The 26,972-nt window shown below is 36.0% G+C and overlaps 1 protein-coding gene across 1 annotated transcript in view; it reads left to right on the top strand.

Annotated features, from left to right (window-relative positions):
- The window catches only part of LOC108317005 (contactin-associated protein-like 3), a 224,020-nt gene that overhangs the window by 189,740 nt on the left and 7,308 nt on the right, over window positions 1-26,972 (top strand). The window contains 8 exon segments of the mRNA XM_037745235.1: window positions 3,734-3,904; window positions 4,907-5,125; window positions 7,124-7,363; window positions 18,099-18,323; window positions 19,577-19,710; window positions 20,583-20,670; window positions 26,248-26,478; window positions 26,694-26,765. Coding sequence (XP_037601163.1) covers window positions 3,734-3,904; window positions 4,907-5,125; window positions 7,124-7,363; window positions 18,099-18,323; window positions 19,577-19,710; window positions 20,583-20,670; window positions 26,248-26,478; window positions 26,694-26,765 — 1,380 coding nt within the window.

The following is a 26,972-nucleotide window of genomic DNA, read 5'->3' as shown; positions in this document are numbered from 1 at the left end:
GAGTAGCTGGGATTACAGGCACGCGCCACCATGCCCAGCTGATTTTTTGTATTTTTAGTAGAGACGGGGTTTCACCATGTTGACCAGGATGGTCTCGATCTCTTGACCTCGTGATCCACCCGCCTCGGCCTCCCAAAGTGCTGGGATTACAGGCGTGAGCCACTGCGCCCGGCCTCTACTTTTGTTTTTAAATTATCTCATATTTTAGCTTTTATTTTACTGAATTGGTTTTTATATTATTCCCGTGCTATGAAACTCTTATGGAATTTTTCTTTCCTTCTGTTGTGTTCTCTCTTAATTTCCTTCCTCCCTCCCATTCAGTCTGGCGTCTCTCTCTCTCCCTCCCTCCCTTCCTCCCTCCCTCCCTCCCTTCCTTCCTTCCTAACTTCCTTTCTTCCTCCCTCCCTCCTTCCTTTCTTCCTTCCTTCCCCTCACTCCCTTTTTTCTTTTTTCTTTTTCTTTTCCTTCCTTCCTTCCCTCCCTCCATCCCTCCTTCCTACCTTCCTTCCTTCCTTCCTCCTCCCTCCCCTTTTTCTCTTTTCTTTCTTTTCCTTCCTTCCCCCTCCCTTTTTTCTTCTTTCTTTTCTTTTCCTTCCTTCCTTCCCTCCCTCCATCCCTCCTTCCTACCTTCCTTCCTTCCTTCCTCCTCCCTCCCCTTTTTCTCTTTTCTTTCTTTTCCTTCCTTCCCCCTCCCTTTTTTCTTCTTTCTTTTCTTTTCCTTCCTTCCTTCTTTTTTTCTCTATGTTTGTGCTGTTTCTGTGCTTTTTTAAAACATTGTACATACTTGTAGTGGCAGGTCTGTCCAGACATGTAATTCATTTGTATGTGATAGAATTGAATTCTTCTTGACATGCATCTCTTCACAATCAGACACATAGTTCTTGTCCCTTCTGTGTAATAGCAAGACTAGAGTCAGCCATTCTATCAGTATTTTTTCCCGTAATCTAAGAGCTCAAGCTGGTGAGGGCAGGATCTGTTGAGTTGACTCTGATTTCCTGGCTACTCTCTGTGCTGTTTTATCTTCAAGAATTATTAAATGTCCTGTGCCAGGCATCACACTGCAGCGTGGAGGCCATATCCACAGGTGTCAGATTTTTCCCACAGTTCGGTATTAACCCCTGGAAATCTGTAGCTTTTCTCCCTGCCTATTCATACCCTGATGTCAAACACTGATTTATAGCTACTCTGGACTTGTAAAAAACAGTTTTTAGATTATTTTCTCTATGGAAATTTACCTCAGTCCTTCACTTCTCTCCAAATGCGGCTATATTTGTGAGACTCTTCAGGATATATCATTCACCTTCTGTTTATATCATACTTTCAGCTAGACCAATCAAGGTATGGACAAGAGCAAGTATAATATTTGAAATATTCCCTTCTCACTTTGGGAGACTGAAATCAGAGGATTGCTTGAGCCCAGGAGTTCAAGACAAGCCTGGACAAGATGGCGAGACCCCGTCTCTACAAAAAAAATGAAAAATTATCTGGGCATGGTGGCCCGTAGTCCGAGTGACTAGGAAGGCTTAGGTGGGATGATCTCTTGAGCCCAGTAATGTGAGGTGGCAGTGAGCTATGTTCATTCCACTGCACTCCAGCCTGCGTAACAAAGCGGGACCTCATCTCTAAAATAAATAAGTAAATAAACAAACAAAAAGAAAGAAAAATAAAATATTTTCTTCTATAAAACTTCCCCTGTAGCTTCCTCCTCCTTTCTCTTTCCCTTTCCTTATCTTCATCTCTTTTTTTTTTTTCCAGTATATGTGCTGCTGAAGTGAGCACCATCTCTTTTTTTTTTTTTTTTAACATAATATTTATTGATTTTTTTTCCTCTTCCTTTGGGGCAGCTGGGACTAGGGGATCTGCAGGGACGGGGTCAAGGAAGTGACCACTGGGCTAGAAGCTTGGTTTCACACTGAGGAATGCGCAAACATGTAAATACGGTGAGGAGAGTGGGAGCCGGTCTTCTCACTGAAGAAAGAGTTATACATGTGGGAAGAAGGAAGACTGTAATGAAACCCGTAGTGCTGGGTTAAAAATGGAGGTATCCACATGAACTCATGGATTTTGATATACATAATAGAAAACTGTAGAATACACAGAAGAGAGAGAGGGAGTGTGTGTGTGTCTGATATACAAATACATGTATTTCCTGGCTGACTACTAAGAGGGCTAGAAGCAGTGACACCCTAGTAAATACCTAGACTGCAGATCTGGGCTTCTAAACACCATTTCCTATCATTCTCCACTGAAAGAGAAACCAGAACTCCTTGGAGAAAAGGCTGATTCCAGAATTGTGGCCAAAAAAAAAAAAAAAGCTTTAAGATAAGCCTGGATCATTTTGTTATGACAAAAGGGAAAAATGAGCTCAAAAAAGGATATGGGTGTCATCTAAAGGAGCTGCCACATTTGAGACAACTTAAGCATCAAAATACGTTATACATTATAAACCATTGAATAGAATAGGAATTCAAGAGTGAGGTGAATAAACAAATGGATAAATACACAAATAAATCAGTAAAAGATCAAGCAAAAAGCTATTTCTAACAGAGGCATGCCAACCAACTAATGTGGAAGGAATGATGGAACTGAGAAAATCACCACTGGCAGCCATCAGAATAAAAACTCAAGTAGGAGCCATCAATACATTGTAAAACCAGTGGGTGAAAAATTTTTAAAGTGGGTAAAGTTGTGTATCTGTAACCTTAAAGTGTCAAAAATATATGAATTACAAAGAGAGAAATAATAGCTTCATGTTGGAGAAACTCAACAATTGCCACTTTACAAGGCAGTCAGAACTAGCAGGACCAGTGATGGGGCTGATAAGCACTGCTGCCTGCTGCCGTGACATACAGAGGAGAACACAGCAGCCCTTCTGAGGTATTTTAGACAAAAAAAATGCACAACATGAATCCAATCGTGAGTATGTCAGACAAATCCAAGTTGAGGAACATTCTGCAAATCAACTGAAAAATACCGAAAAGTCAAAAGAACACAAAAGATAAGAAAACACTGACACATTGTTCCAGAATGAAGGGCACTAAAGAGATCTGGGGAAGACGTGAAGTGCAGTCCTGGAGTGGGTTTTGGACAGAAGGGAAAAAAATAAGCTTCTTGTTCTTGGTTGTTCTTGCTATGAAGGGAATTATTGGGACAGTCTCTCTCTCTCTCTCTCTGTGTGTGTGTGTGTGTGTGTGTGTGTAAAAGACAGAAAGCAAGAGTCTTTATTCTGGCTTCTGGAGTCACTTACCCAACTGCCTCCTTCAAATCTCTACTTGGATGCCTGATAGATATCTCAAATTTAATATATCCCAAATGGAGCTGCTTCTCAAACCTGCTTCTTCAGAATTATTTCCCCTTCCAGTTAGACCAAAAACCCCGAAGTCATCTTAGACTCCACCCTTCCTCTTACATCCCATCCAGTTCTTCAGTAAGTTCTGTCAGCTGCACCTTTGAGATGATTCTGAACTTGACCCTGCCACCATTGTGTTGCTGGTCTTACTGCTATTGCGTGGCTTTTGTTTGACCTTCTCTGACACAGGTCTCTAATCGTCAACATAATCACCATTTAGCTCTTCATGTCATAACTATATGACACAGATGCTCAGAACCCTCATTGAAGGCTCATATACATTATTAATGTGTTTAGCAGACATAATCCTGTAAGTTTCAAATGTAACTGTTATTTTTGTTTCATGACTTTTTTCCTTTTGTTGTTTTTCTCTATTGTAAACAGAGTCATTTTGGAATTCAGCTTCCTTCAACACTGAGACTTCATACCTTCATTTCCCTGCGTTCCACGGAGAACTCACTGCTGACGTGTGTTTCTTTTTTAAGACCACTGTTTCCTCTGGGGTGTTTATGGAGAACCTGGGGATCACAGACTTCATCAGGCTCGAACTCCGGGGTAAGCTGCCCACTCTGGGTAAGTCACAGGGTACCCATTACTTAGCAATAAAAGCTTTAACTCCACAAAATGTTAACTTTATTTCATTCTTACTTTGTGATTGCATTTCCCTATAAAACACTAAACTTCTTTGATTTTAAGTAACCTTTTTTTTTTTTTTTTCGAGAGAGAGATAGAGGGTCTTGCTGTGTCACTCAGACTGGAGCGCAGTGACACTGTCTTGGCTCACTGCAACCTCTGTCTCCTGGGTTCAAACAATTCTCCTGCCTCAGTCTCCTGAGTGGCACCACCACACCCAGCTACATTTGTATTTTTGGTAGAGACAGGGTTTTGCCATGTTGCCCAGGCTGGTCTTCAACTCCTGGCCTCAAGTGATCTACCCACCTCAGCTTCCCAAAGTGCTGGGATTACAGGCGTGAGCTGCCATGCCCAGCCAGGTTATCGTTTTTAAGAGTAAACAAAACAATGAGGCATGAAGGACATAATAATCCATTAAAACGTCATGCCTGCCCCAGAGTACAGGACAGCAGAGCCAGAGTTTTAAACCAAACTGATCACATTGTTTACTGAATTCCAAAAATATTTGACCAGACATATTGTTTTTCACATACCCAAAGCTTAATTTATGACTGCCAAATTTACATTCAGTGTTTATAGAATTAGATGAGACTTTGAGCCATTTGTAAATAAAATTACTGAAACCTAAAAAACAAATACTATTTGGGATTCTAGCTATGGTTACATTATCTCTACTATTTAGGACTTAGCAAGGTTGAATTGTAAACTCTGAGGATAAATATGTTAAAGTCTGTTTTGTTTCATTTTTTCCTCCAGGATACAGATGTATTCTGCCTTCCCTTTCCCAAAGCAGTCATTTTTCTGCATTGCTGTCACTGTCTCCTTCCATCCTGAGCATGCCTTCGTGTTTTCCTGTGTCTGTACCAGACTCAATTTTCTTCCCTGTGAATTTACTTGAGCAATATTCATATCTAATATTTCTAGCTCCCACAGAAGTGACCTTTTCCTTTGATGTGGGGAATGGACCTTGTGAGGTCACGGTGCAGTCACCCACTCCCTTTAATGACAATCGGTGGCACCATGTGAGGGCAGAGAGAAATGTTAAAGGAGCATCTCTTCAAGTTGATCAGCTCCCTCGGAAGATGCAGCCTGCCCCGGCTGATGGGCATGTTCGTTTACAGCTCAACAGCCAGCTCTTCATCGGTGAGTGCTGGTGGTTTATAACGGAATTTAGTGTGAATGCAGAGAGGGACCAAAAGAAAATCAGAACTGTAATGTACCGCGAGCAACAATTACCAACAACCACTATTACTGCTGTTGGCACCATTTGCTGATAACCTGGTAGGTTCCAGGAGCTTGCTGTGTGCGTCTTATTTGATACTTCACCGTTTAGGTATTGTCATCTGTTTACAGATGAGATAGCCAAGCCTCAGAGAGGTGGAGTAACCAGCTAATGAGAGGGATCCCAGGATAGCAGATCCCCAAACTTGAGCCATTCATATTGCAGAGGATTGGCTTGTGTGACAGCTATATTTTGTCATCACTATTAGAGTGATAATTAGATGTTTTTATCCATTTCTTGTTTCACTTCTCAGTGGAGTTAGAGAACTTGTAATTGGGGCAGAAGTCCTCCATGGTCCACTCAAAACCAGGCTACAGGAGATCTGCTGATTGGAAGCAGCACTGTGCACCTCCCCAGGGCCAGGCTTCCAGGAGTCCACTCCTGGTTTTCCTTGCTGCTGTCCTCACTTCTGGGGTTGTCTCATGGCAGGCTCCTTGTTTATAACCTGGTCTTGCTCCTCTGTTCTTGCAGTCCATTTATTTAAAGGTGATAGCTCTGGGTCAGGGAAGGCTTTCCTTTAGTTTGCTTATTTACTACTGTTTTATCACTGTTGTTTATTTTTCCCCTTGGGAAAAAATATATTTTGCTATATTACTTTTGAAACTATTCTAACTTAGGAGCTACACAGATTAAAGCTCTCACGTGTTCATTTCTTACATGTTTTAAAGTGAGTAAGAATGCAATCTAATTAAAACTGGACTAAATCACAAATTATCAAACAACCCAATTTATAGGAGGTGGGGTAGTTACAACTTCCAGGTACTAAATACTACACAGTGAATCCATGTGTGTATGTGGATGTGGGTGTGTGGATGTGTTTTGGGGTATTATACCATGACTTTCTAAAACCTAGCTTCAAGTGTGGTTAGCTCGCATACTAGGGTGCAATGAGGCTTTTTCAAAGGACATGAAACCATCAAACTACTGGAAAGGAGGGATACACAGAGGAGTCAAACTAAGAACTTGATTTTCTCACTTGTAATCTTGGAGATTATTTAATGGAATGCCTAGAAACACAATTAGCATAAAACTCATCTTGAATCAGCATTCGCTGACTTCAGAATCACCCACGAAGCTGATTGACAGTTCAGATTTGTGTCCCCCACCTTAGGCCCACCAAATCGGAATCTCTGGGAAGAGACACAAAACTCTGCATTTTCCGGAAACTCTAGATAATTTCAGTGTTCCTAACAATGAGAATTGTTGCCTTCATAATGGTGTTTGTCACTACACAAGTGTTGTAAACCTCTCTAAATGGTTTCTCCACATTCATGTTTGACATGACAAAATATGCATGCATGCCGTATTCAATTACTGTTTAGCACTGTATCCTCTGAGAGGAGGCGATCCTGGGGCATGGTGTCACCCCTTCCAACTTCTCCTTTGCTTCTCCATTTGTTTTCACATTTTACTTTTAGAGTCCATCCAAGTGAGAAATTTATCTGTATATATTTTTATTACTGCGAAAAATTTGAAAGTTCATACCTGACCATTAGAATGCACATTCTTATTCATAAAGTAAAATAATGTTTGATATGGTTTATATTATATATTTTGTTCTTTGTAAAGGAACTAAAGTGAAATTCTTTCTTACCCGAAGTTAAAGAAATGTTTTTAGAAGGACTATTTGCCAGACTCACCATGTTTGAAAGTAGCGTGAATAAATGTTTTATTTAATTTCATTTAAAGCTTTATGATATCACATTAACAGTTTATATTTTTAAAATTGCATATGTTCACAAAATTTTTAACACATTGTGATTGTTGCCACTCTCCATAAGGCCTGAGTTTGACCTGGACACAAAATCCTGAATAAAATACCAAGGAACACATTTCTATTTGCAGTGTTTCCGTTGTAGGTGGAACGGCCACCAGACAGAGAGGCTTTCTAGGATGCATTCGGTCTCTGCAATTGAATGGAGTGGCTCTGGATCTGGAAGAAAGAGCCACAGTGACGCCAGGAGTGGAGCCGGGGTGTGCAGGACACTGCAGCAGCTATGGACACTTGTGTCGCAATGAAGGGAAATGCAGAGAGAAACGCAGAGGGGTCACCTGTGACTGTGCCTTCTCAGCATACGATGGACCGTTCTGCTCCAATGGTAAGTGTGACCAAGGAGCAGGTTATAGGGAAACTATGTGAAACTTAAATAATATGAAGAAGGCTTCTGGAATTTGATATTATAAAGAAAGGATACGATCGCGTTATTTGAAATGGAATAATTTCTGTACCAAATTCCTCTATTGAATTTAGAAGGGGTATGACTGTTTTTGAAAACTTAAGGCTATCAGTCCTCTCTGGATTTCTTATTTAGAAGATCCCTGGGTTACCCCTAGCATCTGTTCAATGTTAATCCTCTCAAAATAATTTGGTTTTCAAAATTCTGTCCTTGTACCCTTCTGATTTTAAGATCAGCAAAGCATCATTGTTATTTTTGCTTTTAATTTTTAAAGGCAACTTCTTGCTGTTCAAGCCTCTCTGTTGCCCAGGCTGGACTTGAACTCGTAGTCTTGACCAATCCTTCTACCCATTGTCACTTGTGACAATGACTTGAAGTGATTCAAGAGGCCTTTATAAAAATGTCTTTTCTTATAAAACAAGCATATTAACTAGGAGGGGAAATTCACATTTAACTAAATATTGGCATGTCATTAACAGAATCACTCAGACGCTTTGCTCGCTGATGCCTGACTCTTCTTAGAGGAGTGTAATGGGGCATCACACAGCTTCTGCTCAGGGACAAGCATGTTTTGAAAAGAAAAAAAGGGCTGGGTGTGGTAGCTCACGCCTGTAATCCCAGCACTTTGGGAGGCCAAGGCAGTTGGATTACGAGGTCAGGAATTCGAGACCAGCCTGCCCAACATGGTGAAACACCGTCTCTACTAAAAATACAAAACTTAATAAAACAGGCTTTAATCACTATAAAATTGTGTGACTTTCAAAAGAATTTTGAGAATTCATTATCTAGAAGTCATTTAAATGTTCAAAAGGTATCCCATATGTCTTTTGTTAGTCCTGAAGATCTCTGTGCTAGTAAATCTCGTAGTTCTGGAGTAAATGCAGAGCCCTCTTTGTATCTGAAAGCCAACGTCAGGAGTAACCACTTCTTCATGAGCACAAGTGCTGATTTCTAAAGCATTCCCAATGAACATTTGCTAAGTGCAATTTGAATGTTATTTTATAACCCAAAATTATCTTAAGCATGACATCGTATTGTAAGTAAATGGGAAATGGCACTCCAGTAGCTGGGGGATACATTACAGTTAGATTACTTAATCTAATAAGAACGATCTGGATTTTCAGTAAATTCTTTATATTTTATGGAAATGGAAAGAGTGGAGTAGTATTCCAAGACAATGAGCATCTCTCAACATTTTCTTTGCACTTATGGGTATATCTGGGGTGTGTGTGTGTGTGTGTGTGTGTGTGTACACTAAACACATTTTTGGAATTAACGTGATATAAAATTAAAATGTCAACCTTTCATAAAGTGTTTTAAGAGAAGCTGAAGGCCCTTCAACCTTTCTCTCTCAGAATACTGTAGATATCACTTTGGATTAGCCTTTATGTCCAGCCAATAAATTTGAGAAACATCTTCAGCATAAAAGAACATTTCTAAATTTTGACCTTGAAGGAGGGTTAGTCCTCAGATCATCTTTTCTCTAGCTGCTGCAGGAAATCTGTTCCATGCCTCCTACAAAGCAAATAGATTTTTAAAGAGGAAGTAAAATTCAAAGAAAAAACATAGTACTCACACATTTCCAGCCTGGTCACATAAGGAGCTCTGTAAACCCTCTCTCATATGAAATAGGCATAACTGGTAAAAATTATTATTTTAAAAAGCAACTATTGAAAGTCTCTAGAAAATGTCCTAAGGAAATACATCAAATGAAGAAACATTTATTAATGAGTAATAACAATGAGAGTTTGAACATTTAAGCCAAGACCCTCTGCCTGAACCTCCCTATCCCTAGCTCAGTATGAGGGAAGCTCCACTCTATATGGATATAGCCAAGAAGCCAAAGGTTTCCTCTCTCCCCAGGTCTACTCCAGAGATTCTGCATTACCCCAGGATTGGGTGCTGGCATTTCTTATAAACCCCAGCTTTGTGTGACAGAAGCTCCATCCACGGAGAAACAGTTGAGAAGTCTGGGGCTTCCTTCTTACACCTTCTTACACCAACTTATTTCCAGGAAATAAGGTCTTCAGGCATGGCAACTGGAAAATACTGTGTCCCAATTGCCCTCATTCCAGCTTGCTTGCAGGGAACAGTTTCTACAGCAGGAGAGGCAAGTCAAGAAGTTACCTTTCCCGCCCTGTGTCTTACTTGTAAGCAAAGGTTTTACTACAAAGGAGCAGGCCACTGTCACTGCCCACAGCTTCAAAGCAGTTAGACAGATTTGACCAAGAGGGATGCCATGAAAACACACAGCTTGGTAGCCCTCCCCAAGTGACCTGATTTCTATTTGGAACAGAGCATGGATAAGTTTAAGCATAGTGATATGAAGATATTGGTAATAAGCAAGTAATAGAATGTTGATAACTCCAAGAGAATCAAATGAGTTAAACCACGGAAGTTTAACACAGAAAAGAAGAAAATCAGCATACTTGAAACAGGATCAATAGAGATTGTGTATCCTGAAGAAGACAGAGAAATAATAATGAAAAAATAAACAGAGCATCAGAGAAATACCAGACATAACTAAGCACACCTACATATTTTTAATTGGAAATACCAAAAGAGAAAGGATCAGAAAAAAAATTTTGAAAAAAAACGGTTGAAAACATCCCCACATTAATGAAAAATCATTAATCTAACATACAGAAGCTCAATGAAATACAGATAACACAAAGAAGTTTCTATCCAGACACATCTTATTAAAAACATTGAAAGCCAAAGTCGACAAAGAAATTTTAAAATCAGTAAGAGAAGAATAGTGTATACAAGGAAACACCAGGATTAACAGCTGACTTGTAATCAGCATAATGGAGGCCACAAGGTGATGAGATAACATATTCAAAGAGGTAAAAGAAAACCATTGTCATCAAGAAACTTATACCCAGCAAAACCATCTTTCATGTTCAGTAGCACAGGATGACTATAGTTAACAATAATTTATTGTGTGTTTTCAAAATAATTAGAAGAGTGGAACTGGTATGTTCCTAACAAAAAGAAATGATAAATGTTTAAGGTAATGAATATCTCAGTTATCATCATTTGATCTGCACATTACACATTGCTTACTTGTATCAAAATATTACCTCTACCCATAAATACATACAACTATTAGGTTTTCATAAAAACTAAAAATTAAAAAAGATAGTAAAATAAATTCCTACTTACAAAAAGCAGAGAATTCACTGCTATCAGCCTGCATTAAATGAAATAACAAAGAACGTTCCTTCAGGCTGAAGGGATGTAACCCAGACAATAATCTGACTCTACACACAAAAAACAAATAGCAATAATAAAGGTAAGTGTGCAGGTAATTACAAAAGAAAGTATAGTCATATTTCTTATTTTCATTGCTTAACTATTTTAAAAAAACAATGTATAAAACTATAATAGAGAACATACCAATATATAATGTATATATTTCATTGTCAGGCCTATAGAAATATGTATTTTAGAAAAACAACACACAAGAGATAGACGGAAGCAAGACTGTACTGAAATAAGAAAATGACACTAAATGGTAACATGAGTCAGAGGAACAAAGAAAGAGAACCAGAAATGGTAAATAACAACCTTTATAGACAAAGTCTATAAATATTTACTTGCTCTTTTTTCTTTTCTCAGATTTTTTAAAAGAGAACAAATTATATAAAATAATAATGGGTTTAATATGTATAAAAATAGTTCCAAAAGAGAGGAAAATGAGCTATGTAGAAATAACTTTTCTAAATCTCACATATATTTAGTGTAAACCTGAAGACAATTCTTGATAAGGTATATGTATGCAGGCTTAGAGCAATTACTAAAGAAAATAAAACAAAAAAATTGTCATGTAGTTTATTAAAAGGCTTATATACCAAAACATAGTAGGATTTATCCGAGGATTTCAGGAGTGGTTCAACAAATGAAAATCAGTCGCCATATTACACAAGATTCATAGAATGAGGGAAAAGATACATGATTATCTTAATTGTTGCTGAAAAAAAATTTAACAAACTCCAGTAACCTTTCATGATTTAAAAAAAAAAAAAACACACACACACACTCAATAAACTAGGAATAGTAAGGAACTTTCTCAATATGATAAAGACCATATATGAAAAACCTAAAACTGACATCACACTCAGTGGTGAAAGCTTCTTTCCTAAAATAAGAACAGGACAAGTATGCCCGGTTTTACCACCTCTATTTATCATAGTACTGGAAGTTCTGGTTAGAGCAATTAAGCAAAAAGAAGAAATACAAGGCATCTAAATTGGAATAGGACTATCTGTCTCTCAGATTATATTATCTTATGTGTAGAAAACTCTTCAGAAAATAAAAACTGTCTGACAAAATAAATAAATTCAGCAAAGTTGCAGGATACAAAATTACCACCAAAAATTTGGTTGTATTTCTCTACTCTAGCAATGAAAAATCTGAAAGTGAGCTTAAAGAAACAGTTTCATTTGCATTATCATCAAAAGGAATTAAAAACCTTAGAAATAAACTTAACCAAGAAAGTGAAAGACTTGGATACTGAAAACTATAAAACATTGTTGAGATTAAAGAAGACCTAAATAGATGGAAAGACATTCCATATTCATGAATTGGAAGACTTAATATTATTAAAATAATAATACAACCCAAGGCAATATGCAGATTCAATCTAATTCTTATCAAAATCCCCAAAGCACTTTTTGTACAAATGGAAAATCCTGTATCACTATTTATATAAAATTTGAAAAAGCCCAGAAGAATCAAAACAGTTTTACAAAAGAGCAAAGTTGGAGAACACATCCTTTTTGACTTGAAAACTTACTGTAAACTACATTAATCAAAACAATATGGCATCGAATGAGGATAAAACTATAAACCAATGGAATAGAACTGAGAGGCCAGAAATGAGCCTTCATACATACAGTCAATTGATGTTTAACATAGTTTTTGTCAAGATCACTCACTAAGGAAATAACAGTCTATTCAACATAAAGGTAGGAAAAGTGGATGTTCACATGTGAAGACTGAAGTTGGACCCTTACCAAAATTAACTGAAAGTGAATCAAAGTTCTAAGTCTAAAAGCTAAAACTGTAAAATTTTTAGGAGATGATATATAGGCAAATCTTCATAATCTTGGATTTGGCAGTGGTTTTTTAAAGATCACACCAAAACCACAGGCAACAACAACAACAACAACAAAAAATAGATTATTTGGACTTTATCAAAATTAACAATTTCTGTGTATCAAATAACACTATCGAGTAAAAAGACAACCCACCGAATGTGATAAAATATTTGCAAGTTATATATCAGATAGAGGTTCAGTATCTAGAATATGATAATAACTTCCACAACTTTAAAAGAAACACAGTCTAATTGGACAAAGGACTTTATCAGACATTTCTCCAAAAATATATACAAAGAGTCAATAATCACATGGAAAGATGATACTCAACATCATTAGTTATTAAGGAAATGCAAACCAAAAGTACAATGAGGTACCTCTTCAAACCTACTAGGTTAACTATAATTAAAAAAAAAAAAAGTTGGGCAGGAACATAGAGAAATTGGAACACTCTTTTGTTACTAGTGGGAATGCAAATGTCACAGCCACTGTAGAAATTGATTTAGAGTTAACTCAGAATAGTTAAACATAGAATTACTTCGAACCCAGCAATTTCACTTTTACATATATAACCAAAACAATTGAAAACAAGAACTCAAGCAGATACTTCTATACAAATGTTCATAGTAGCATCATCACAATAGTGGAAATAACACAAGTGTCCATCAACACATGAATTGATATGTAGTGTATACATGTAATGGTATATTGTTCAGCCATAAAGGGAATGAGATTCTGATACATAATACATTGATGAACCTAGAAGACATTATGCCAAGTGAAATCAGCCAGACACAAGAGAGTAGATATTATATGACTCCATGTTTACTAGATATGAATAGACAGATTTGTAGAGACAAAGTAGATTTAAGGATACAAGGAGCTGAGATGAGGGGGCAATAGAGAGCTATTGCTTAATGAATACAGAGTTTATCTTTGGGGTGGTAAAAAAAATTTGGAAATCAAAAGAGGCAATAATTGCACAGCATCGTAAATTTAATTAATGCCACTGAATTTCACATTTTAAATGGTTAAAGGGCAAATTATATGTGCTATATGTTTTACCTCAAAATATAAGAAATTAAAGAAATTAATTTCTTTAATTAATTTAAAGAGAAAGAAATTAAAATGTTACATTCTAAAATATCCATCGATACAAAATAATGTTAAGAAGGAAAGCAAAAACAAATAAAACATACAGGAAAAGGAAAAGAAAATGGCAGATGTAAATCTAACTGTATCAATAATAATATTAAATATTATTAATATAATATTTAATATTAAAATAATAATATTTATTATTAATATTATAAATATTAAATAATATTAAATATTCATTGATTGAGTAGTCCAATCAAAGGGCAAATATTGTCAGAATGGGTAACAAAAGAAGTATTGAATCTCCAGCTTTGATTTTGAAGCATTTTAATCTCTATGCTGTCTAAGGGCACCCAGTTTAGATTGAAAGGGGTAAGTCAGTTGAAAATAAAAGAATAGAAAACATGTACCATGAGAACAGTAACCCTAGAGAGCCAAAGGGAGTATACTAACATCAGAAAAAATAAACTCTAAAACAAAAGGTGCTACTAAAAACAGAGGAAGCTTTATAATGATAAAAGGTAATTCCCTCAAAAAGATATAACAATTAAAACTTAAATGCAGTAAATAATATAGCCCCAAATTACATAAAGAATACCTGATAGAACTGACAAGAGAAATAGACAAATCAGGAGCAAAAGCTGAAGATTCAATACTTTACTTTCAATAAAGGATAGAATAATTACTCATAAGATTATCAAGAAAATAGACTTGGAAAAAAAAAAATCCCAGTCATCCTAACACACATCTGTAGAACACGCCACTCAACAATAGCAGAATGTATATTCTTCTCAAGTGTTCATGGAACATATTCTAGGTTAGACAGCATGCTACCTGTAAATCAAGCCTTAATATATTTAAAAGAATTGAAATCATGTGAAGGGTCTTTTTAAAACACAATGGGATGAAATTAATAACATAGAAATTGTGGAATATCACAAATATGTGGAAATTAAACGATACACTCAGAAATCAAAGGGAAATTAGACAAGGCTTTGAGATGAATGAAAACAAAAATACAACATTAGTAAAACATATGTTGCACAGCTAACGCAGTATTTAGAAGGAAATTTATAACTGTAAACATCAACATTTAAAAAGGAAAAAGTTCCCAAATAAAAAACCTGACCTTCCACCTTAACACACTGAAAAAAGAGGAGCAAACTAAATCTAGTACAAGTAGAAAACCAGAATAATAAATTAGCAGAAATTTCTCAAATGGGTAATATAAAAGGGACAAAAAAAAATAACCAAACCAAAAGTCAGTCATTTAAAATTGTTAACAAAATTGGCAAACATTTAGTGCAGTTGACTGAGAATAAAAGAGATGATTCAAATTACAAGAATGACATGTGAAAGAGTGATATTGCTACCTTTACAGAAATAACATGTATTGCAAGGGAATATAAACAACTGTATGTTGAAAAAAATTATATAACTTAGATAAAATGGAAAATTCCTAGGATGTCATTAACTACAAAATTAACACAAACCACTACTTCTCTTTCAAGAAGAAGGAAAAAATATAAATAGGCCTATAACAGTAAAAGGAATGTCTTAATATTTTTAAAATACCACACAAAGTAAAGTCCAGGTCCAGATGGTTTCAAACAATTGATGCTATCAACTATCTGAATATATCAACTATTTAAATTATATCAACTACTTAAATAAAAAGTACCAGTTGTTCAAAACTCTTCCAAAAAATAAAAGAGAAAGGAGCATTTTCAACTTATTCTGTAAGGTCATTATTTCCCTAATACCAAGGCCAGACATAGATATATCTATATATATTTTTTAAATCTAGCGACCAATATCATTTAAGTAGATAGATGTGAAAACCCTCAACAGAATATTACCAAAGCAAATCCAGTCACATATAAAAATGATTATACATCAAGACAAAGTGGAAATGATCCAGAAATGGAAAGTTGTTTTAACAGCTGAAATTCAATGAATATAATACACTATATCTTAGGATAAAGGACAGAAACCCATTAGAATCTCTATTGAATATGTAGAAAAGTCATTGGGTAAAATCCAACATCCTTTCCTGAATTTTTGTTTAAATTCAAGAAACTAATTTATAGAAGGTAAATTTCTCAATCTAACAAATGACATTTTTGAAAAACACATAGCTAAAGTTATATTTAATTAAAAACACTGAATTTTTTTCCCTAAGATCAAGAACAAAACAAGAATGTATACTCTGACTACTTCTATTCAGCATTGTACTAGAGGTTCAGACAAGGCTGACTAGGCAAGAAAATGAAAAGAAAAATACATCCAGATTAGAAAGGAAGTAAAATTATTTCTATTTGCAGACGACATGATCTTTTTATATAGAAAAATCCCAAAGAATTTACTTAAAACTATTAAAACTACAACTAAGTTCAGCAAAATTGCAGAATACAAGATCAATATACAAAATCAATTGTATTTCTGTACATTAGCTATGAACTATCTGAACATAAAATCAGTAAAGCAATTTTATTTACAGTAGCATCAAAAAGAAAAACATATATAGGAATACATTTAACAAAAGAAATGGAAAACACTGAAAGCTATAAAACATTGAACAAAATTAAATATAAATAAATGGAGAGATATTTCATGTTATGGATTGAATAATATAAATAAAATACCAATATTCTCTAAATTAATATACAGATGCAGTGCAGTTTCAATCAATATCCTAGCTGGCTTCTTCCCTGAAATTGACAAGCTGATTTCATATGGAAATTAAAGTGATGCAGAATAGCCAAAACAGTCTTTAAAAAGAAGAAGAGATGTGATAGATTCACACTTTCCAATTTCCAAACTTACTGCAAAGCAGTGTATAACTGGCTTATGACTAAACAGTTAGGTCCAGATAGATACCCTCATATCTATGGTCAGTAGATTTTACAAGAGTGCCAGGACAACCCAACGGGGAGAAATAGTCTCTGAGACAACTGAATATACAGACGCATGCAAAGGAATGAAATTAGACCTCTATCTCACACATACATAAAAGTGTACCAAATAGTCCTCAATCTAAGAACTAAAACTATAAAACTCTTAAAACATGGGAGAATGAAAGAGTAGATAACCCACAGAATGGAAGAAATTATTACAAACCATGTATCTTATAAGAGTCTGGTATTCAAATTAGTTAAAGAGCTTTTACAACTGAATAAGAAGAAATATAACCCAATTAAGTAATAGGTAAAGTTTATAAATAGTTATTTCTTCAGCAAATATGTGCGAATGCCCAATAAAATCATGACAAGATGGTTGGCAATGATAGCCATTAGAGAAATGCAGTCAAGTCATAGTTAAATACCTCTTCACACAGACAAGTATAGCTGTAATTTAAAAGAAAGGTAATAACAAATGGTGGTGAGGATGTGGAGATATTAAAACCCCTATACATTGCTGCTTGGAATGTAAAATGGTATAGCTGTTTTCGAAAAAATATGGCAGTTCCTCAAAATCTTAAAGTTGGTGTTATCGTAAGATTGAACAATTTTACTCCTAAGTATACATACCCAATAAAAATAAAAATATGTGTCCATAGAAAAACTTACACATGATATTTATGGAAGCATTATTTGTAATAGTCAAAAAGTAGGAACAACCCAAATGTCCATCAACTATTAAGTAGATCTGCAAAATGTGGCACATCCATTACTATTTACATCCAATGAAATGTTATTCACCAATAAAAAGGAATAAAATACTGATACATGCTATGACATGGATGAATACTGAAAATACCATGCTAAGTGAAAGAGGCCATATTAGAAAGACCACATATTATATGATTCCACTGACATTAAATCTCCAGAATAGAACTCTCTGCAGAGACAGAAAGTAGATTAGTGGTTGCCTCAGCTGGGATGTTGGGGAGAAACAGAGAATGATTGCTAGTGGATTTGGAGGGTCTTGTATGAGGGAATGAGACGGTTGGGGGTAGTGAAAATACTCTAAAATTGATCATGGCAATGTTCGCAAGTGCCTGTGAATATACTAAAAGACATACATAGAATTCTACACTGTAATTGGGTCTATTATATGGCATACAGATTATATCTGAATAAAGATGTTTAAACATTAATGATTCGGGAAAAATTTGAACCCAAAGATGAGATAAGTTTCCTTTAAATTATACATTTATACTGGAGAATTAATCATATGTAAATATAAGATGAAGATGATTTGGAGAATTAAGTAAAATCTCTACTAAATGTTAGTGAATTCTGGGTTACGAGTATATTGGAGTTTGCTACTTTTTTCTTCAAACTGTAGTTTTTAAAAAACTTCAAAAAGTGAAAAATGAAAAATAAAACAGGAAAGCATTTATTATTTTATCTCCCAGGATTTTTAAGGTTTTGACTCATTTTCTAAATGTACTTAAAACAGGATCCTTGGACTTATATTTTGTTAATATAACAAAAATATATTTATCATTTCAGAGATTTCTGCATATTTTGGAACTGGCTCCTCAATGACATATAATTTTCAAGAACATTATACTTTAAGTGAAAACTCCAGCTCCCTCGTTTCTTCATTACACAGAGATGTAACATTGACCAGAGAAAAGATCACACTGAGCTTCCGAACCACACGAACTCCGAGCTTATTGCTGTATGTGAGCTCTTTCTATGAGGAATACCTTTCAGTTATCCTCGCCAACAATGGTGAATATCTTTTGTGTAAAGAAAAAGAGAACCCTGAATTAGAAGAATAGGACTGTAATGACATGGGTCTTTTCAGCATTCAAACCACAAACGATGAAAGGAAACTGCATGCCATCCAATGTCTTTGGTTTTTTCAGTGCCTTCCTTAGTGGTGATTATAAAAGCTAGCATTTCAAGATTAAATTAAGATGTTTTTCTCCCATTACATGTTTGATACTTTCATAGAGTCGATATGCAACTATACTTCCTATTATTGATAGGATGCCTTTAATAATACATAATAATCCAAATTGGTTTTGCAGTTCATTTTGAAATAAGATATCTAGATAGATAACATGCATTCCTTGCTCACTCTAAGCAAAATAGAGGAGCATTAATATAGATGTTATAGTACAACTATAAAAGCCAATTCCTATAAGCAACAAATAAGTATGGTTCTTCTTTATCTATCAGTGGTTGAAAAACTAGTTATATCATTTTTATGAAGGAAAAATGAAATGACAGTCTCCCAAACAGTGGCAGTTGGGGTATTCCAAGGCTTCCACAGAAACAAGAAGACCAAGCTTTACGTTTGTTAGGTACACAGCACAAAAGTTTAATGTCTAGAAAAAATTCTACAAAATCTCCGATTAACAGGATCTTAGTATAAGCTGCAAGAGAATGATAGATAATGAGGGTACATCTCTGTAGGAGACGGGCGTGTGTATTAGAAGATATAGATATTATGGAAGCCTTGCCTCCTGACAAAAGCTTTTCTCTTCCTCATTTTTGGATTATGGCAGAAGACTTAAAATAATTCTGGATATAAAAAATCTTTAATTATGCACATGTCAGTAAAACATTAAAATGAGTCTTATTAGAAGTTGTAATTACAGGAACTGAATGTTGATACAATATTTCATGGAGTTTCATCATTTCATAAAATAAATATAGTCATAATGAATTTATATCTGAGTTCAGAGATCTCATATGCATAATTTAAACCTTTTCATTTTTAAATGGGGAGTCTGCTTATTAACAACACATTTGGTCTTGACTTTTAAAATAACATCATTGGACTCAGAGTCTGGCACTGGAATAGCACCTAAGTAATCACTATTCCAGGAAAGATGACTATTGGATGCATCTAAATTGATGCTAAATGGATTCAAAAGTGCAATAGTAAATAATAATAAAACTGCTCTAGAATCTTTATCAAGAGTTTTATAAAATACCATTTTAATTTTAAATGCCATTTATTTTTTTCTTTTTAGGAAGTTTGCAGATTAGGTACAAGTTAGACAGACATCAAAATCCTGATGCATTCAACTTTGATTTTAAAAACATGGCTGATGGGCACCTTCACCAAGTGAAGATCAACAGAGAAGAAGCAGTGGTCATAGTAGAGGTAATAATACCAATTCAGAAGTCAAAATAACTAATACTATGATTTTCAGAACAAATAATCTAATGCAAAAATTTGATGATAAATATTAATGAAAGAGCAACCCATTCAGTGCTGCTCTTCCATAAGTCAAGAATAAGAAGCCAAATATGGCCAGGATCTGGGGGAGAGGAGGTGGTTGTTTATTCTGTATTGCTTTGTTTTATTTGTTTAGCAATGTAATTCTGTCAAGGGTATTATTAATATTTTACTATTTAAAATATCAAAATGTCTTTGTTTTACTTTACTCAGTAGGGGAATGTTCTCTAGTTTATCATGGTGACTACTGGTGGAATCTATTCTTTGATATTGCAATGGGAACTTGCCCTATTCTGATTATAAAAGAACAAATACTTAGCAACTTAAAAACATGATTTAAAAGCATACAATGTAAGCATTAAAACGGGAATAAGTAAGAAAATAGACATGAGTCACAACAGAGGAAGTAAATGACACATTGTCATCAGCATTGCAAGGGAAATATACTTTTAATCTGTATAGAGAACAACAATTCTTGGTTTTATGTTTCAAATTTTCTCCACAGAATGAGTATTTAAGTTTAAAACAGCTGATTCCATCTTTTTCGTGGATCCTGCCAATTATGAAAAAGAGTAAAGCCAGGAAGGGGGTGGATCGTGGATAGAGTGGTAGCTGATGGCATCATAGGATTTGCTTATAAAATGGCTTCCCCTTCTAAATGATTCATTATCTTGAACTTTTGTAGTGGTACATAAAAGTGATTTATTTTCATCTTTTCTTTCCTCGTCTTCCTTTGCTTCCTTACCATTAAAATTGTACTTTCTGTTGATGTTTGCTTCTCATGGGACATCTAATAGGTTAACCAGAGTGCAAAGAAACAAGTCATCTTGTCCTCAGGGACAGAATTCAATGCTGTCAAATCTCTCATATTGGGAAAGTTTTTAGGTAAGTAGAAGGAAGAGCTTTTTCCCCAAAAAACATAAGTGTCATGTCACAAACTCTGGAAGCATTTAACATGCTGAAAGAAGCTCCTTGTCTTACTTGAATAATAGTGTCACTGTGAATGACAATCAAGGTGCAAACTGTACTCTTGCCTGAGCATACATATAATCATGAGTAAGTGCTGCCTGTGAGATGTGCAAGGGCGTTCCTGGAAAAATACCTCCACACTTAACCTGTCAGTTGGCAATCACGCATAATGAATCACAGTATTTTTCTAACCCTTCTTGAAAAGTGAAATGTTATCAAAGCCGACACAAAGTTCACAGATTATGTATTATCAGCATCAACCCCAGAGATGGTCATTCAGTGACAAAACTAGGTTTGAGTTGAAAACAACAGAAAAACTGTTTATCTTCTTACAGCAGATGAATATAGTTTTAATTCTGTCTCAAGTCCTGCTTTGCCTGTTGTTTCCATCCTTTGTGACTCTAACATGTAACAGGAATGGGGAGGCATGTTCATAAATATCTATTATGCAACGTAGAAAGTTACACTAATTGTCTATCATATTGACAGGACAGTATTTGTAAAAGCACAGGTTAGCTTTACATTTAACAAATGAACTGAGAAAAATAATCTTTTTTTGAAGAAATATACCTATCTTATGTAAGTCAATTAAGAAAATGAACTACATTTTAATTTAAATCAATTAAGTAAATGAACTACTTTTAATATTAAGAGGATTAAAAAGTAGAATAATATTTATTATATACAATTTTGTTTCCTTTCAAATAAAGGAGAACATGGAGTTGAAGGTGTTAATGTGTTTATTCAAGGATGGTATATTCAAAGGCATGTAATTTATAGTATAAAAATCTACATTCAAATTCAGCAATGAAGCATATAGTCAGAAGCTACTGATCTTAGGAAATTATAAATATTCATTTTGCCTGTGCTTGGAGATACAGATAATCATCAAAGATTAATACAACTCTTTATACTTTGAACAACTATATTTTAGGATTGGTTCTGCAATAAATGTTTTGCCACTGTCACATCATTTAGTAATGATACCAAAACTACAATTTTATATTTAAATTCGAAGTTACATAGGAAGTTCTCTCTTTAACTTGTCGTAAAATAGACCGACAAGTTGGCAATTGAGAATCTACTAATTTTACAAAGAAAGGTACCCAAAACACTCTGTTCTAAGTTATCAATATATTCTCTTGAGTCTCTGTAAATCTTTGATTCATCCCTTCATTTAAAAATATTTGGTGAGCGTCTACTATGAACAATTTATTAAGCACTGAGAAAGCCTCTGAACGAGAGAAACACTACACCTACCCTCACCAAACTCACATGTTGATAGGTATATAGGCTAGTAGATGAGAAGTTCTAATAAAATAATGGTCATATCCAGTCTGATTTATGATTATACACCCTAACAATGCCTTAGAAAAAAATGGCCCAGAATCCATCATAATTAAGATGCTGTTTCTGAACACCTCAATATGATTTTGCCATTTCTCAATAGTCTTGCTGAATGGAGACCATTTCAGAATGATTATCACAAGATCAATTCAGAGTAAACCTATTTAAATGCAAACTTTTTAGATTTTGAATTTTCTGTATAGCTTTGAATTTTATCCAAGAGGTAATCTTAAAGAATGTGAACACCTCAAATACTTGATAATTGAGTAAAGGCGACCCATCATAAATTAAGATTGGTTTTTAAGATACTTTGGTATTGTTGGTATTCTTTCTATTTTTCTTTGTGTGTGTGTGTATGTGCATGTGTATTTAAACACTATCTTAAATATACATATATATCAAAAACAAAAACACAAAGTGCAAAAATTGAACGTGCCTTTTTGTCTGCTCCCCCCAAAATTTTAAAAAGTAGCCTGTAAACAGTTACATATGCACACAGATGAGCTTATAAACCTTAGGAGGTATACGTTCTGGGCTGAAGAAAAGCAAGCCCACCAAAGGACTGTATTTCAAATAGAGCTGTAGATATGTAAGAATGCCAAATAGTTTTGGTGATTAAATATTTCTGGAAATTGCTTTATGAGTTTTGTAAGGAGATGTCACATAAGATAAGACATACAGTTTTAACATTTAAAATTCAATTGACCTATGTATTTTATATTACTTCTATGCTATGGTGTTTGTCTCATTTAGAAGAAATGTTTTATGTTGGGTCTGGGATTTGCTTTTACCTCACTTAAGAGCTAGTAAGGTTAAAGCTTTTAACTGTTTTGTGGATGCTGTCCTGGTACAAAGACGAAGGATGCCATTACTCATGGCACCGCAAGCCTTGTGAGCAGCAGCATGCTTGCATTGCTTTCCCTTGGCCCACAAGTCTTATGGGGTGGTGATGGGGTCCAGACTTAGGCCGCACCTGTGGCCAGGTTTGCACTACAGCAGAGGAACACTGAGCTTGGGGAATCCACTGACTTTGTAACAAGCAGTAAGCAAGCCTATTCTTTGTCCTGGAGGTGGTCATGACCTCATGCCTCAAGGTTGCTTGCTTCAAACCACAGCCTTGAGAAATGGCCTGAGTCAAGTGCTGTCAGAGTCTTTCATTTCTTGGTAAACCCAGCAAAGCATGCAGAGACACTCAGAGCCAGTGGTGGATTGCCTCTTTCAATACTGCAGAATAAAAACACCCAAAACTCTAAAAAGTCAAGAAGATATGATATTTTGTGTTTGTTTCCAAGAAAGAGCAATGATTATATCAATTAATCTCTTTATTGGTAAAATGAGGAGGAGGCTGCACCAAGTTATCTCCAAGATTTTCTTCAATACAAAATTCTGAGATTTTCTAACTTGGTCCATGAACCAGGATTCAGTGAGCATCACAGATGTCTTGAGGTCTTTGAAAGTATAAGTCAACAAAACTAATGCTGTCTAATAGAACTTTCTGTGATGATGAAAAGATACAATGTCTGTGCTGTCCTATGTGGTAGTTCCCAGACACACTTGAGATAAATGTGTTTTTAAGCACTAGAAATGTAGCTAGTGTAGTTGAGATACTAAATTTTAAATTTTATTTAGTTTTAATTGATTTTGAATTTCAATGGTCACGTGTGGGAAGTGTCTACCAGACCGCACAGTGTAGAAGACCGTCCACTTATCTAGTTGTTTTTTTCTTTAGTTCATGTGGCACCCTTTTGTAAAGACACACATTTGTCTATTTGGCATGACGTCAATGGGTTGGGAAGACAACCCTACCTCAAATTTTTTTTTTTCCCACAGCTTCAAGTGCCAGTATTTCAAATTCTATATTAGAGATCCGTTTCTTTGGCTTAATGCCTTTCTTCTGCCAAAATACACATACCCCCTAGGGGTGTCATCAAAAGCCATAATCAGGAATTTAGGCAAACATGAGACCCCAAAGTTGAGAAAGCACAGAAAGGGTGGCAGACAGGTCAACATATATTTGATAACAGAGAGGCAAAAGTGAAGGGTTTTGACCATGTTGCCATGTCAAGGTAATAAGAGAAGTAAACTGTATCTACATGTCATCACAGTAAGGGTTGAGTTCTACTGAATATTGGTTAACAGCAATAAATAGCAGTGCTGGCTAAACCCTGGGAGTACAGAGTCACCCTTGAGTTTCTTCCTGGGTTGTGGTGTGATGGCCAGGTACACTTCAGAGTGGGCAAAGAAACTCCTTTCTTTCAGATTTTCCATCTTTTAAAAAAGTATATGATGATCATTTTCTAATTAAGTCATTTATTGAAGATGTAAGAAAGTTCTACTGTCTCATATTAAACAATTGTTCAAGGTTTTTATTCATAATTTTAAGGAGAAGTCTGCCCTAAAATTATGATTTTTCTCTAAACTACAACTATTTAATGTAAAACCACCTTGTAGCATGTCAAAAGACAAAAATATTCTTACACTTGTTAAAATGGTGAGGCAGACTTTATTCAGGACGACGGCAGCAGGTATAGGAACTAGTGGAATGGGGCTTTGCAGTCTGGTAAAGAGATTGGGCTCAACTTCAACACAAGGAAAGATGGGGATTCATAGCAAGAAGCAGAGTAGCTGGGGTGGGGTGTCTGAGTGGAAAATTACAAAATAGGGGAGGGTAATTCTTACCAAACCAACTTACCAGGATTCTTGGTGAAGCCAGGCTGGGGTGGTTAGACATCACCTGTGGGATGGAGAGAGGGATGAGAAAGGTGATTAGATCTTGAGGGGGATCAGATATTGAGGGTGGGAGATTTTGGTTAAAACCAACTTGGCAGGACTCTTGCTAAGCTGGGTGATGAAAGACCAAAGGTCAGGCTGATTGAGCAGAGAGCTTAGGGTAGCCTGACCAACATTTGGTCATGGGGAGAATCTTCGTCAATCCTGTCAAAGTTCTTTCTTGGAAAAAATAAATTGTATAAAATCCTTGAACTAGAAACATCATAGAAAAATAAACGTAAGAGAAATTGTCATTCTGGTCAGGATCTAAATGTACTACAGTAAAACCAAAGAAAGAAGGGTTAAGATGGGAAGTGAGAGAAGAAAGAAATACAAATTTCCCAAGCCTCCCATTCAGAGAACTGTTGGGTGGAACCTTGCGGTAGGGCGAGAGGGAGGGTGCAGAAAGAACCCGTGCAATGGCTCGTCTCACTGTGGGAGTGGGAGAAAGAGGTGGGTGAATCGTCTTGTTGGAAAAAGAGGATCTTGTTTTCATATAACAGTGTAAAGGAATGATTTTGATTTCGAGGGCTAGGGAAGCTGAGCTCTCAAACTCACAAAAGGGAAAGCAGGAAATAAGAAGTAAACTGATTAAACCAGCAAAATAAAGAAAAGGAAAAAAAGATAAAACAATAGTGCAGAATAAATAGTGTAAGATAAAAAAAAATCAGATACAGTGGTTATTACTCTAAAGACAAATGGACTAAACTCGGTCAGACTAGGCTTAATAATAGTTAAATGCTCTTACAATATTGAAGAAGAAGGGGCATCCCAAGGACTAGCAGGCAACAGCTGATAAATTTGAGAAATGCAGCATTACTTTCAGATAAGATTGAATTTAAGATTGGAATATAATCGAATCTTAAATGAGATAAAGAGGGATATTATCTGATGACAAAAGGTACAATTTGTTAAGATAATGTGAAAGTCATCATACAAAATAACAACTATAATATAGAATAAGCAAATCCAGAAAGGATATCCCGAGCTGTCTCCTCATCTCCAAGAGTCATTTTTCTGTAATCCTCTGGATTATTGGCTGTGAGTACCATGAAAATTTTATTTTAATGCTATATTTTAAAAAATTAAATGGCAGAGGATTTCTTAAATTCATGCCGTATAACTGCTTTCCTATGAAGCTCTGTTACTTTCAGAGAGCCAGCCATCTGCACTTGAACAAATCATTTAAAACCCTGCCTCTCATAAGCCTGGCAATGGAAATAGTTGCCAGACTGGTAAAGGTTCAGGGTGACCTCTCCTGGTGAAGGAACGACGGGTTCGGGGGGACTTTCGTGGTTGGCTGTCTTGCAAATGCAGAGTGTCCCTGAGCCCCAATCTCCGCCACTGCACCCTAACTGTGTCCCCCTCTGTCCACAGAGGCCGCCGACACAGACCCGGACACAAGGCGGGCCGCAGCGAGCGGCTTCACTGGCTGCCTCTCGGCCGTGCGCTTCGGCCGCGCTGCTCCCCTGAAGGCGGCGCTGCGCCCCAGCGGCCCCTCCCGGGTCACCGTCCGCGGCCACGTGGCCCCCATGACCCGCTGCGCGGCAGGGGCGGAGTCCGGCTCCCCGGCGCGGGAACTGGCTCCCCGACTCGCGGGAGGCACAGGTGTGTGACCCTCCGCCCCAGCGCACCCGAAACTGCGCTTCTCTCAAATGTTTCTGAATTTCCCAAAAGCCTCCTTTTCTCCGTCAATGCCATCCTTTTTTTTCCTTTTTTAAAATGTATTTTTGTGATGTTCCTATTTTAATTGACAAAGTTTGCTATGCATAAATTGTGGCGTGATTAAATCAAGCTAATACACATCATTCTCCCTATTGTAGGTCGTTCTGGGCCAGCAGATGAGGGAGAGCCCTTGGTTAATGCGGACAGAAGAGACTCTGCAGTCATCGGAGGTAACAGGGCCGAGTGACCTGGTGCTTGTTATTTTATCGCTTTAGATAATGATGCATTACTTAGCACAATGGAAAATATATGTAAGAATCAACACTCAGTGGTGAGGTTAGAGGGGTGCTATGTATTGCGTTAGTGTTCTTTCTTCTTCTTCTTCTTCTTTCTTCTTCCTTCTTCTTCCTTCTTCTTCCTTCTTCTTCCTTCTTCTT

Source organism: Cebus imitator, unplaced genomic scaffold (genome assembly GCF_001604975.1).
Source record: "Cebus imitator isolate Cc_AM_T3 unplaced genomic scaffold, Cebus_imitator-1.0 Scaffold196, whole genome shotgun sequence".
Classification (NCBI taxonomy): domain Eukaryota; kingdom Metazoa; phylum Chordata; class Mammalia; order Primates; family Cebidae; genus Cebus; species Cebus imitator.
This window is presented reverse-complemented; position numbering and strand designations above follow the sequence as displayed.